Source organism: Engystomops pustulosus, chromosome 4, assembly GCF_040894005.1.
Source record: "Engystomops pustulosus chromosome 4, aEngPut4.maternal, whole genome shotgun sequence".
NCBI classification, from domain to species: Eukaryota; Metazoa; Chordata; class Amphibia; order Anura; family Leptodactylidae; genus Engystomops; species Engystomops pustulosus.
In genome coordinates, this window is record NC_092414.1 from 178,228,304 (window position 1) to 178,243,653 (window position 15,350).

Consider the following 15,350-nt stretch of genomic DNA (forward strand, 5'->3'; position numbering starts at 1 on the left):
ACTGATTCATATGAAACATTAATGTTCTGTCTAAAAATGAAGATCGGAAGCATTAGAAGTGTCAATTTTGTCTATTTAAGTGTATAATGTACGCAGCAGCAGCTGCTACAGAACCTCATTTTGGATAAAAAGTTAGTTCGTTCATGATAACCAATCAGTAGTCAGCATTTCACAGTCCTGGGACATACATGAATCAGAACCAACTGTGTTGTCATCCAGATATCCCAGACTGTCCTTTGTATTGATTTAACCATTGATGGTTAAGAGGGAAGAACACTTGGAAATCTTTAGTGATGAACATATTAGAACATTAACAAACAATGATACACTGTGTAGCAATGTTAAGAGTTCAGAAAAATGGATGGTACTCGCCAATCTTCCATAAAGTTTCCTCTTCTCTTTATCCCATCAAAAACATTTACTTACAATAAAGGAGGCAGGGTACAATGTAGTGGCGGGAGTTTTAATGACTTGTCTTATAGATGGTCCTATAGATGGAGGAGAGCCAATTTGTATACTTTTCCCTGGAAGATCGGTATGAAGTGTGAGATGACTTTATGAGTCTGCCTCTTCCGAGGATGGGTGGAATCACCCAGCACACAAAGGGTTGACAGTCCGCTGGGCCGCTCGGAAGTATGCAAATGGTGCAGACGGACAAGTAATTACTGCATCTGTTACAGACTCATTTAAAGGACTGGCTGTTAAGTAAGACAGAGGTGCGTGGAAGGTGTGTGTTACATTGTAACCAGATCCCCTATTCAGGCTGCATTAATCACTTTACAGTTTGTGTGTTTGGGGTAAGTTGAGGCAATTGAGACCTCCAACTAAAGACTGCACATTCCCTTTCCTTCCTTGTGACATGAGCCCACCACCCACCTGCGCTCTCCCATTGTGACCCAAATCATCCCCATAATTAAATGTTAAATTGGTACTGTCAGTGATCTGTAAACCAAACCAGGCGTGTACCGTGCACAAGAAATTTAACCCGGGCCTCCACGGGTGAATTGGCGCACACCATAATTAAATCATTAAGCCTCCCTTTTTTAATTGCTTGGGAAACTGTAGAGGCATCTCTGGAAGCCGGAGTCCAGTTTCATGATGAGCTAATTAAGTTGGCACAGAATTGGGTACAAGAAGTGTTAATGATTTATTTCAGATTCCCCCTAACTTAGTTTTTTCTTTATTTTCTAGCCACATACCGTATTTATGATTTTTTTCCCCCAAAAAATATTCTTATTTAAATATTACAACAGCATAGCTTGATAGATGGAATCATTTTTAAAAATCTTAAATATGTGCCTCCATTCACACATTGCAGAAAAAATATGTACAGAAATTCTGAGCAGTGCAGCTCTCTATTTTGTAGATTTGCTTCAGATTTTTATTGCAATGGTCAAGTTTCAACTGGGAAACTGATAACTGTCCCTCTGTCTTTTCAAAGTAAATCCAACTAATATTTCAGTTTTCGGCAGATGCTACTGGGGCATGGAGTGGCCTCTCCGGGCTGTGGGAAGAAAGGCTACTCCACGCACCAGTAGCCTCTGCTGTCCCACAGCTTGTGCAGTCCAGAAAGCCCATAGTCTAATGGATAGAGGCGCTGTATATCTATGGCAGGAGGAGAATAGAGTTTGTGAGTTCAAATCCTGCCTGGCCAAAAAAAAAATATTTAATTGAATAACATCAATTAGACACCTTGTGACTGGGGAAGCCCTGGGAGATGTAGAAACATCATATATGAACAGTTCATGATATATCCCTGATGACACTTTGCCTGCTCTGTAGATGGCACGACCCAACACAAAGTATTCCCTGCAAAATGTCTCCAATGACGATTCCCCTGCAGACAGATAGGAGTCTGTAGAATGGAGTTATTCAGAAGTTATTTAGTACCAAGGTTTTGATACATTGTGCAACCCTGTGCTCTAGTGACTGTGCATGAGAAGAGCTTGAAGAAACTGGCGGCACGTGCACAAGCTTTCTATCAAACGCATACTGACATGGAAGGATGTAGGACAGCATAGGCTACTAGGGTATGCAGTAGCCTTTGCTGTCACAGCCCAAGAGGCTACTCCACGTAACAGTAGCCTCTGCCAAAAAATGTGTGTATTAGTTAGCTAAAGTTTACTTAAGGTTAGGAAGTGTTATAGGATTAGGGAAAGATAGTTAAGGGCTTAGGATGTAAGTAGGCACCTACAATCAGATTTACCTTAATTGTCAGATTCCTGATTGTAAGATTTAAAGGACATCTACCATCAGATTACCTGATGGTAGATATGTGCCACTCACCCTCCCGACCCGTGCCCTTTTCCAGCAATCTTCTTTTGCTACATCTTAGAACGGCCTATTTTCGTCAAAATTAGAGTTTTAAAAATAAGCGAATCGTGTCCGCCTCAAAATCAATTATGCACGCCTCCGTGTCTCCTGGCACTGCCTTCACACTGCTGGGAGTGACGGGGACGTTACCGGCTCTCTCTGGAAATGCACAAGAATGCATGCACGAGAATAATTTTCCTTGCGCTGCCAATATAGGAGATGCACAGGATTTACCAAAGAGAGGCGGTGATGGCACCGGCTCTTATAGTGGTCCGCATGCAGTGCCAGGACACACCGAGGCGTGCATGATTTAGTTTGCGGTGGAGCCTCAATGTGCTCTAAAGAGAACCTCAAGATGATTGGCTTATTTTTAAAACTCTAGTTTTTGACAAAAATTGGCAATTCTAAGATATAACAACAGAAGATCGCTCAAAACGGGGAGGCGAGTGGTACACATCTGTCACACAGATTTCCTTTAAAATAGGGGAACTTTCATGTGATGAGATAAATTACAAAGTTTCTTGTGCTCTTTTGTTCTATGTGATGTATGCAAAGCTTGTTAAAAAGTTGTTGACCATTTAATGGACATTCTGATTTGAGCAGCTCTATCTTGGTGACAGATTGTTGCCTCCAGTTCCTATGAGCAGCTGCCCAAGTAGTATATCTGTCTGTTGTCCAAAGTTGGCACCAACGGTACATTTCCTTGAGGTTTTACAAAGAATTATAGCGCTTGGAGATGCTTTCGGGGTGGAGGAGACCAGCTCCACCTCTGTCCATCTCCGTCCATCACTTGTCCTCTTTCATAGCTTGAACTCTCCTTTATCTTCTCTTCTAACCGTTACTACCAGCAGAGACCTGATGTTCATTTGTGTTTGTTTGAAATCCAAATTCTATACATTTTCTCAGATTTTGCTAGAATCATCGACCCAATCCTTTTCTTTGAGAGAGTTAGATGCTAAGTAGCACTGAGCAAAAGTGGCACATATTTTAGAGAAATTGAAACCTTCATTACGTAGCATTTTATGAGTGAGGAACGGAGAGATTTTATGGTCTCATTTAGATATACTATTTGGTACTGTAATGTACAGCTGCAGGGTTTCTTTTTGGAAGTCTTAATAAGACAGGGAGATAGTAGGCTTTGGGGGGGGGGGGGCGACTAAATGACAAAGGTATTTTAGGATGTTTATATGATAGACTGTACCATATTCCCCTGCATTTAGGGAGACGCATAACATAGCCATATTTAGATCTATAGTATGTCCGCATTGTGTGACAGTAATCTGCAGGATAACATAATACACCTACACCTGACAGCCACGTATAACATCTATATGTATCACAACAACCTTCTGCAGCCAAATATCTATTTCCTTTTTACAGGGCATACCATGTACCAAGTGGAAAGATCCTTGCAGTTAAGGTAAGTACTTGTTATCCTAATGTTTTCTCTGTGCCCTGTAGTCTGATGAGTTCTAGATGGTTATTCTCCTTGAACTTTGCTGTCATCTAGGAAATGAACATAAGAAGTAACATTGTTTCTGGACAAGGTGTGACTTCTTATCTTCCATTTTTAGCAGCTTTCCTTGTTTGTACTCCCCTGAGCTGGGTAGTGGTTGGAGAGCTAGCTGCTGTGACTCCCTGTCTGCCTCCCCTCTGCATAGACCTTCTCTGTAATATGACATCTCTGTGAGCTTTATTCCATCTTTCGAGCAAGATGAAATTCACCAGTCATCTCAGTGTGAAAAGCAAATTGGGGAAGGGGGACTTAAGAAGTGGAGGATTTTGTCTATAATAATAATACAAAGTTTTTGCTGTTAATTTGTACTATTTATTTTTTTAAGTTTGAGTTGCCATTTAATTATTCTATATTTGAATAATTTTAAATTATTTTCACCAAATGTTGAACTTCTTTACTGTAGAGCAATAATAATCTTCACATTTTATATTTGTCACGTTTTAACCTGTCACTTAAACTAACTAAAACTGCTATTAAACAGCAGTACAAGTACCCCTGTATTATTCCTCTCCATGCCTGAAAAGTTCCACAGTCCGTTTGTAAAGTTGACTCACAATCTATGCAAATGGACCCATCATATTTTCTAAACTGTGCATATTCATCTCCTTCCTGCTCAGTAGCTTCTCCTCATACCCCTTGCTGAAGCGAATTCCCGGGCGAGGGGTGAGCTGCTTTCTCTTCAGCCAATCACATCCAGTATCCCCTCATTTACCCCTACCTCAGGAATTCTCTTCAGCAGTCAGCATGTGAATGATGTAGCAGAGCCAAGTTGTGTCAGCTGAGCCAGTTGTACCCTCATTGTACCCCAGATGACCTGGGCAGCACATCTTCACATTCACTGCTACTCTGTTGATCTCTATGATGCTGACTAAGATAGCTAAGTGCTATCTCCGCCAGTTCCGTAGACTGTGGATTGAGTGGTAGGGAAAATGTCCAACCAGCTGCTCCATTCTTTTTGGGCGCAACAAGGTCAACAAACACCCCCACCATTCAGCAAGTTAGCCCCTAACTTGTTGTGACTCGACAATCGCTTCATGGGGTGAACTTCCACTTCTTTCTACATACGAACAGCTGCTTCTTGCTGCAGCAAGTTAGACCGAGCAGCCACATGCTGGATAACCAGGATCATGGCTCTCATAGCTGCAATTCCAATAATATGAACCATGACCGCTATGGCCAAAGAACATTTTATTTTTACAATTTGGTGAACTTACATTATGTGACCTATACATTTTGTCCACATAAACAAGGCCAAAAATGTAAAAAGTTTAGTGAAAATAGTGGGAAGAATGGAATAAGGAAGAATTATTTGAGCTCTATGGTTCTGTGCAGCGTTCTAGAACTACATTCTTAAAGGGGTAGACCTAAGGATTTTTTGAGTTGTCTCATGCCACTCACTTTCTTTTAGAAAGACCCTCTCTCTTGTAATAATTGCTTTCAAATTTGTTGTGTCAAGAGTGTGCATAAATGTAAGATATCAAAGTTCCTTGGCCCTCCGGGGGATAGAGAATGAGGAGGTAGATAACCCTTCTCACGTGGACATGTAATCCCATCTTATGCCCTGCAGTGGTTTACTTACTGGAGAAGACAATTATGTCGCCGGTGATTAAGTGAATTAAAACTGAACATCCACCTAATTTGACCCGGGATGTTTGCTCTGTTTTTCTCTGCTGCAGTTTGTGTACAAGGTCTCCTCTGACAGCCTTTGATAGATGGCTTTATTTAGAATTGTATATTTTAAGCGTTTCCAGCTAATTTACACAGAGCAGCAGAAAATTAATCACCGGCACCTAAGAGTCCACGCAGTATGTGACGGCTCACAGCCTGACCTCTCCGAGTGGTGGACTCCATAACCGGACATTATTTTCCACTTGCAGAACCCAGAGAATATTTTTTCATTTATGCCACGTTTCGTGGATAGGATATCGGTTTCAGTGACATCCCATATAGCATCAAACCCTTGGTGTTGGCTTCAGTACACACTTTTACTGCAACGTTTCCCTCAAGATATAAATTGGCCATGTAGAAATACAGGGTGAGACAAATGTCCCAGGATAACCTTTTGGGGGAAAAAGGGCAAACAACATATCTAACTACCTCAGACAGTCATGGGTGAGAGGGCCTATCTTTTATGTCAAGACAATGCCACTATCTTGAAAGCCGCCATAACGAATCAAGGGTAAATTTTTGCTATGGGACGGTGGTCATGTTTCATCAAAGAAGACTTTTGTGGTTCAAAGATCTCATGACAGATCTCTGTAGATCCTGATGCAGGTTGATAAAAAATGGCCCTGTGTTCAGCACCATGGACAACATGTCTAATAGTTGTGTATTACTGGGAATCTTCCTGGTTGTTCCAACTCTGTTTCATTTCTGAGACAATTCTGTTCTTTTATATGCTACATGACCACCTTCCCATTGGAAAACCATGACCTTTATCCATTATGGTCCCCATTTTCTGGACAAAGCCTAATTGACAAGGCCCCTTCATTCATGACTTGCTGAGGTATTCAGATATTTCAGGGGAATTTACACTGACACCCGCTTACAGGTACACCTTCATCACATGCTAGGGTGTGAGTGTGTGACATTAGACCTCATGAATTTGGCCATGTCAGGGCTTCATAAGAGTTTTAGTACCATCATTTTTGCCTGAGACTAATAACGTTAAAGGGGTACTCCTATCTGTGCATTCGTATTTAATTAAATGTATTTGCAGTACACATATATTTCTTCAATTGGATGTTATTAAAAATAATAATAATAATTTCCCATAAATGTAGCCACAATGTCCCTTAAAAACTAGATTGTTGTCCTTGGATACAAGCACCGTTGCTGGAGTGATTGTAAAAAGTAACAAATAGTTTTTGCATATGAAATGTCTGGGAGTTACTATATGTCCCACAGACATCCTGTGGTAATGAACACTGAATCCAGGTGGTCAGGCAGGGCTCAATAGTGCATGTGTGACCTACGCTGCCAGAGTGAGCAGGTGGTCGTATCCAAGGACAGCTATCGCCTTCCTAATGAACAGCATGGTAACATTATCTTTATACTGATATTTTTACTAACATCCAACTGAAGAAATTGATATATATGGAAGTTTAATTAAACTTAATCAAATAAAAATACCCATTTTAAGAATGATTATTCCTCCTAACTCATTACAGTAACCCTTTAAGATTCATTGTGCCATGTTTAATCCCATACCAAATTATGGAGACTATGGGCCAGATTTATCAAGCTTTCTAAAAGTAAGAATGTTCTTAGTTGCTCTTGGCAACCAGTTATAGCTCTCCTATAAAGTATTCATGAGCACTGGCAAAATGAAAGCTGAGCTGTAATTGGTTGCCATATCTGTAATATGATGTTCTTTGGAAACCCCATACAGCACCATGCAGATTTTCCGTGGCTCGTAGCGTATATGTAGACAATAGGGACCCAGTTTCTTCTGTGTTACTGAAGCTTTTATGCTGGTGTACGGTACATTATCTGACCATTGCATGCTACATATCTGGGCAGATTTGCAATGTACTGTAGGATGACTTTTGTTCATTAAACCAAAACACTATAATTTGAAGATCCTATACGTTATTTACTCAGGACAGTTCAGTCAGGGCAGCAATGTACTTGCTCGGAGACTACTTTACCACATTGGATGAGGTGGGATAAGTTTACACTAAATTTCAATGGAAAAATTCCATGGCAAAATCCAACGTTGGTTTAGGTCCCTCTCGCAGAGATGTTGTTCCAAGCAGAATCCCTGTGAATTCTTCTTGAGTATTGGTATGCAAGTCAAAATCTGACAAGGATTCTACATTGGAAAACCTGCATTGTAAACCTGTAGCAAATCCTCCCTTTTACGACTTTTATTTCCCTGTTTCTATATGACCTCTAACAAAAGCTAAAGCAACTCCTAGCACCTTTTCTCTGGCCCTAAATATAAAATCCTGATTATTTCCATTGGGACTGACAAGCCCCCCCACCCCCCCATTCCTTACGCAGCATATTGACCTGTCCCTGGGGCATGTTCCTCCCTCGGCTGCACCTGACACAGGTTAAATGCCTCTCACAATTTAATTGAGTAAAATTGCTATGATGTAGCAGCAAATTATTCTTTTTTTTTTTTCCCTCTCCAAGTTTTTCTGCTCTGAAAAATGTAAGTGAGTGGAGTTGGCAAATGACTATTGATTTGGGGAAGTGTGTTTTAAATTTCTCTTGGCAGTTCTATATTACAGTTACAAGCTGGATTAGTCGGAGCGTTTATAAATAACCCTAAAGCAAGCTTGTGATTGAAACAGGTTGCGTCTTCTTCCTATTCCTTTGGATGCCAGCGTTCTGAAATTTAATTTATGCCTTCGCATATCGCGTGTCTATATTCCTCCCACCCCCCACCTTCTACATATAAATCTTAATTTATATGTCTGTTCTGACGGCTGCACAGATATACGAGTGCATTGTATAAGATGCTCGTCAAGGCACAATGTGGATATTCTCTCTGTCACTGCCAGAGGGAACTCTGCCACACAGTAAGGAATGAAGGGTTCACACTTAAAGGCTAGATTACTCCTTGTCAGGTCTTCTAGGCTTTTTCCCCCTCTGATAACATGACTAAGGTTTGATGGGTGGCAAACTAATTTCTACATAATCCATTAACTTCTATTAAGACTGCTGTATAAGACAATTTAGTTGTAAATTTAATTATAAAGGTATTAAGACTGAACTTTGATGTCAACATCAAGTCCTCGGATCAGGAGGTGCCTAACTTTTATCCTCCCCTTTATTGTACACTAGGCAGGTGTTGTACACTTTGGTCCCATTCACTTGAATAGGACTGAGCTGCAGTACCAGACACAACCACTATCCACTGTCATCTTGTGGATTACCCCTTTAGCTAGCTGGATGTTGAACCCTTTTTTAACCTCAAATCAACTTGTAAAATTATGCTAATTAGTCTTAAGTGCTCTGGGGGTGTTACCAGAGCCCCTCCATGCTGTAGCTTCACAGTCTGTTACACTGAGTAGAAGCACTTCTCCCATCCCTCCACCTACTGCAATCTCATCTATAGAAAAGTACCCTCCTGCCAAAAAAAGAGCTTTTCCTCATTGATTTGGAATTTTTTTGAGGTACACAAGGGCATTTAATTATTTTTTTTTTCCCAACATTGTTCTCAGGAGCCTCTTCTGAAAATCTAATGATCATAAAAGAAAATCATAGCTAAGATTATAAAAGATTTAATGGACCGTAACTATGGAATTCAGGCCTTTAAAAAGATCAACAATTAGAAAAGCTTTTGCAACACTTTAGTTTTACAGCCTTGTGCCATTCAGTTTGATGCTGAAAAACGTGTGAACTTACACCACAGCTAAACACCACCTGAAGACATTTCTAGAAGAAGGCAGCCGTGGTTTTCTAATTGTGGACAGAACTTCAAAGGAAATCCACCATCAAAATTCATCATGATAAACCAGGGTCACTTCCAGGCACTATGACCGTGTAATCTTATATTTGTTATCCATGGCCTCCTACCTTCTAAAATCAACTTTTACAATTATGCTAATGAGCCTTCAGTGCTCTGGGGATGTTACCAGAGCCCCTCCATGCTGTAGCTTCACAGTCTGTTACACTAAGTAGAAGCACTTCTCCCATCCCTCCGCCCACTGCAATCTCACGGCAGAAGGGAGATTCAGTACATAGTGGAAGGGGGGAGATGCTTCTCACAGTGTAACAGCCTGTAAAGCTACACCAGAGAGAGGCTTTGGAAACTCCCCCAGAGCACTTCTGGCTCATTAGCATAATTTAAGAGTTGACAAAAAAGGAGGCCATGGATAACAAATATACGAAGATTCCCACTGTCACAGTTCCTAGATCTATGAGTAAGTGTGCCTGGTTTATCGGGCTTCATTATGGTAGAGTTCCTGTGAACCACATTTTCCTAAAGATCCGAAATTAGAATGAAAATGTTTTTGAATGAAATAAACCGCAAAGTTTGTTTATGTTACATTTTAGAAAAAAATTCCTTCCTGTCCTATGAATCCTAGTGTCTGTGTTCCCCAAGCCCATATCATGTGCTCCTGGGTTACAGACAGAACACGGATCTTCAGACACGTGTACACATCAGCTGTCGCCTCCATGATGAAATGCGTCTTAAACTTGGCGGTTGTGTGTCAGCATGGATGTACGACTGTGAAATGTTTCTTATCACATTGTCTCCCTTAATATATTTTACAACTGCGCTCCATCAGCGAGTAGGGGAGAGCGCACTGGTGCCCGTGTGGCAGCACGAGACGCGGCTTGTTTGAGGCCCGGAGATGGAGCTTGCCGCTGCTATCTGTGGCAGGCCGAATACATAGTATCAATCAGTGACAAGTGTTTTGTGTCTTTTCTCCGTAGGTCATCCCATTAGACATTACTGTGGAGCTGCAGAGACAGATTATGTCAGAGCTGGAGATTCTGTACAAGGTGCTTGAGCGTGGCGTCTCTGTTTTGGGAATTGTTGTCACAAACAACGGCGAGCCGGCTGACAATGCTATTCTTCTCCTCTTTACAGTGTGACTCTCCATACATAATCGGCTTTTATGGGGCTTTTTTTGCAGAGAATCGAATTTCTATCTGTACAGAATTTATGGATGGTGAGTTCAGATCAGTATTAATCTGCTAATATAAGAGCATCCTAGACCTTTATGCCATTCTGTGGGCTGTAAGGGAACGACTAGGAATACAACAGATATTAAGACTATTCCATAGTGTATTAATAGGAAATCTTATGAAAGATGACCTTTCATCACCACCGTCAACTTCAACTTTTTACTTCTTTTAGAAGTTAGTAAATTATCTCTAGTAAGAGTCAGTGACACTAATCCTGGAGCATCTAACCATGGACGCCAGCGCTTCTCTTATGGTACACAAATTTATCCAGTGGAAAGCAATGAGTTTCTTAGCTATTTAGTGTAGTCCCAGTACAGCCAACCTGTGAATCTCCAACACAGTGGGGCTTATTTACTACGGGTCCCGCGGCCTCATTTCCGTCGGGTTTTCCGACTTTTCGGTGATCGCTGCTGGGACAGAGATTTTGAAGGGGATTGTGTCGCACGGGACCGTATTTTGGCGCAGTTGCGATGGCTTTCACGTTGGACGATCCGACTGATTCAGACAAAGCGTGAGATTTAACTTCAAAATTATGTCGCAAGCCAAGCACTAACATGCACCGGGAAGAAGATGGTGAACTCCAGCGGACCTGAGTGGGGAAGCGACACATGCAGGAAATCGGGCGCACGATCTCAGTGAATCACAACAGCTGTGCATTCTCATCGGGGAAAGCACCTCAAAAACACGCATGGACGGGTAAGTAAATATGCCCCAGTAAGTTTAGACACACACCCCAAAATATAGACAAGTGATGCATGTGTAACAGTAAATTTTGTCAATCAGGTCAGTAACTTTCCTCCAATAGTGGCACATTTTGGGCCAATTCCACATCAAATGGATTCAATCTGCATAGGACATCTGGGACAAATATTGTCACTTCTACACCCCATCTGAAACAATCTGGCTGACGTGAAATAGACCCTATGTAAAAGATATAAATTAGATATACTAACAGATAATTTGGGTGCCAATTCTATTTTTGCCTAAATCACTTCTTCCGGTGTTGCTCCATGCTTTTCACATCTTGCTTATCTGACAGAAAGGGGGCCTCAACTGCCTCATTAACATTCGGATCCCCATTTATCAGATTTTTAGGGGAACGTTTATCAGGGAATGTACACCTTTGCCTGGGGTTCGGCCTTTTCTACTTTACAGTATAACATTAATGCGCCATCTTGGAACCATTTTGGTTTTTAGATAGATTTTTTTGAATGTTATTACAAAGTTTCTTTCACCAAGTTGTAAATATAACATAGAACAATATAATATGTGGACAAAATGCTATAATTTTATTCTTTAATTCCACAGGTGGATCCCTAGACGTATACAGAAAGATTCCAGAACAAGTCCTTGGAAGGATTTCTGTTGCTGTGAGTTTTTTCTTTTTAGTCCTCTTTTACATTTTAAGTCATTTTGTTAGTTTATTACATAAACAATGTAACTTTCTCCACTTATCAAACTGTCTGACATTCAGTCTGAATCTCCCCTGAATTTAGTCTTGGTTGCCCAAGAGCGAGATTTCCTGTACCCACAGAAGACTACACAAAGGGCAGGGTGAGACAAGGGTCCAAATGAGAGAGAATAAAAGAGACGTGCACAGTTAAAATTAATGACAATTGTTCAGCATTATTTTTAGGAATTTTTAAAAATTTCCTTATTATATTTAAAAAAAAAGAACAATATTTTAACTTAAAATGGGGAGCAATTTATCAAGACTGGGTGCGAGTGTCTTAATACACTAATGCACAACGTGAGGTATATACTAAGAGGCTTCAGCCCCCTCCCAGATAAATTGTAGAATTCAACTAGGCAGGGGTGGTCCCACTCCTCTTCCCCCACTATTCAAAAAAGTGATACGAAGGTGGCTAAAGGAGAGGCTAAGTCACGAATTGTGACTTTTTCATGACATGTGCGCTAGAGAACTGGCATACAAGCCATGATATATGGAGAAAACAGCATGTAACTATTAATGTTTTACTGACATGTGATGCAGTTAGGACTGATATATTATAAAAGCTATCTGATACATTTTCTTCTCATTTGTACTGATCTATGAATGTGTAATTACACTTTAAAATCTAAGGTTTAACAAAATTAATATTAATTGCTCCCTCTTTTTTCAGGTGTTAAAAGGCCTCACATACCTCTGGAGCTTAAAGATCTTACACAGAGGTAAGTCAGCCATTATGAGATGGAATGGTATGACGGATATATGTAACATATAGTTTAAATTGTATATCAAACGGTGATGTATGCAAGTCTGGATGATGTATTAAAATGATGCGAATTTCGTGTTCACTTCTTCTTACAGGGAATATAATATTACTATATGCAGAATAGCTGTAATGTGCAGTCATACATGAGTATTCATTCAGCAGGCTCCCAAGTTAATCCCAATTTTTATGAAGCAATTATCATTAAGGTTTGAGCAATTGTGAACATTCATCGATAATTTACACTTAAATCAGTAAAACAATTAGCAATGAACAATAAAATCTCTTAATTATTGACGTAATTGATTGTTCACACACAAAAATGAAAAGGAGTTCTCATGCTTCGAAGTGCAAAGTGCTGCATTCTCCAATTTGGCTTCTGTTCACTCTAAAAATCAAAGCTAAATTGCATCTTGCTAGTAAGATGGACAGAAGCTCATTGAAGTTTCTGATTACATAGAAACTCTCTGAAGAGAGTCACAACAGCTCAAAAGTGCCTAGAAATTAGAGATACGTGGGAGAAAACTGATGTCCAAGCCGTGATACATTGGCCCCAAAGACTATAGAAAGACTGCTAGAAAATTACTCTGTAAATACACCTTTTGAAGCAAATTCACAGATGAATAAAGCAGGTGATAATAGTAAACTTTGTAAGTAATTAAGTAAAGCAGCTTCTCTTTGCCTTTTTTCTCCTCTTTTTCCTGTAGTGAGCAGTGCACCTAAAAGCCTTCTGAGTTTGCATCCACTTCAGACCGATAATAATATCTTGGAATCTAGCTTGCTATATTAAATTTGCTTCTGGGCGTCTGGTCCACAGTTATCCACCTGAACACAGCAATTTATTAGGTCTCCACTAATAGCTGTGGATGCAAATACTTAAACCTAAATGCACCTGAAGCATATTGCTCATTCGTATTCTAGGCCATAAATGGTGCAGTTGGCACAGGGTGAGAAGTAATGGTGATCATTTACATAATAGCAAAGTAAGGGTGCGGCCACATGGTGCGTTCTTGGTACGTTTTTAAACACACTGAAAACACATGTGTTTTAATTAAACACAGCGGCCAAACCAGCCAAACACATAGTAAATATGCAAAAACGCATGTCTTTTAAGTCCAGTTGGAAAAGTACCAAGAATTGTTCGAGAATGCACCATGTGATTGCACCCTAAGCTGGACCTGATCAAAGCAGGTGTGCTGAATATTCCCAGAATAACAATGGAACAGGCATGTTAAATCTTAACATGTCCAATCGTTTGTTCTTTTGCTACCACCAGATGAGTCTTAACTTATGAGCTTATTCTCTTATTGAGAGCAGTTGTGCAATTGAACCCATTAGAATGTTCTAGTAGTTATATCAGGCATCAGACATAGCTTTGATACAATGAAGCCGTGTAGACTTGATACAATGAAGCCAGAGACAGGTAGACCTGATACAATGAAGCCAGAGACGGGTAGACCTGATACAATGAAGCCAGAGACGGGTAGACCTGATACAATGAAGCCAGAGACGGGTAGACCTGATACAATGAAGCCAGAGACGGGTAGACCTGATACAATGAAGCCAGAGACGGGTAGACCTGATACAATGAAGCCAGAGACGGGTAGACCTGATACAATGAAGCCAGAGACGGGTAGACCTGATACAATGAAGCCAGAGACGGGTAGACCTGATACAATGAAGCCAGAGACGGGTAGACCTGATACAATGAGGCCAGAGACGGGTAGACCTGATACAATGAGGCCAGAGACGGGTAGACCTGATACAATGAGGCCAGAGACGGGTAGACCTGATACAATGAGGCCAGAGACGGGTAGACCTGATACAATGAGGCCAGAGACGGGTAGACCTGATACAATGAGGCCAGAGACGGGTAGACCTGATGCAATGAGGCCAGAGACGGGTAGACCTGATACAATGAGGCCAGAGACGGGTAGACCTGATGCAATGAGGCCAGAGACGGGTAGACCTGATGCAATGAGGCCAGAGACGGGTAGACCCGATGCAATGAGGCCAGAGACGGGTAGACCCGATGCAATGAGGCCAGAGACGGGTAGACCCGATGCAATGAGGCCAGAGACGGGTAGACCCGATGCAATGAGGCCAGAGACGGGTAGACCCGATGCAATGAGGCCAGAGACTGGTAGACCCGATGCAATGAGGCCAGAGACGGGTAGACCCGATGCAATGAGGCCAGAGACGGGTAGACCCGATGCAATGAGGCCAGAGACGGGTAGACCCGATGCAATGAGGCCAGAGACGGGTAGACCCGATGCAATGAGGCCAGAGACGGGTAGACCCGATGCAATGAGGCCAGAGACGGGTAGACCCGATGCAATGAGGCCAGAGACGGGTAGACCCGATGCAATGAGGCCAGAGACGGGTAGACCCGATGCAATGAGGCCAGAGACGGGTAGACCCGATGCAATGAGGCCAGAGACGGGTAGACCCGATGCAATGAGGCCAGAGACGGGTAGACCCGATGCAATGAGGCCAGAGACGGGTAGACCCGATGCAATGAGGCCAGAGACGGGTAGACCCGATGCAATGAGGCCAGAGACGGGTAGACCCGATGCAATGAGGCCAGAGACGGGTAGACCCGATGCAATGAGGCCAGAGACGGGTAGACCCGATGCAATGAGGCCAGAGACGGGTAGACC

General features: G+C 41.6%; 1 protein-coding gene across 2 annotated transcripts in view; it reads left to right on the plus strand.

Annotated features, from left to right (window-relative positions):
* The window catches only part of MAP2K5 (mitogen-activated protein kinase kinase 5), a 105,386-nt gene that overhangs the window by 48,593 nt on the left and 41,443 nt on the right, over positions 1-15,350 (plus strand). For both annotated transcript variants that reach the window (XM_072148717.1, XM_072148718.1), the window contains 5 exons: positions 3,694-3,733; positions 10,223-10,291; positions 10,380-10,461; positions 11,786-11,847; positions 12,601-12,649. In XM_072148717.1, coding sequence (XP_072004818.1) covers positions 3,694-3,733; positions 10,223-10,291; positions 10,380-10,461; positions 11,786-11,847; positions 12,601-12,649 — 302 coding nt within the window. The remainder of the gene's footprint in view (positions 1-3,693; positions 3,734-10,222; positions 10,292-10,379; positions 10,462-11,785; positions 11,848-12,600; positions 12,650-15,350) is intronic.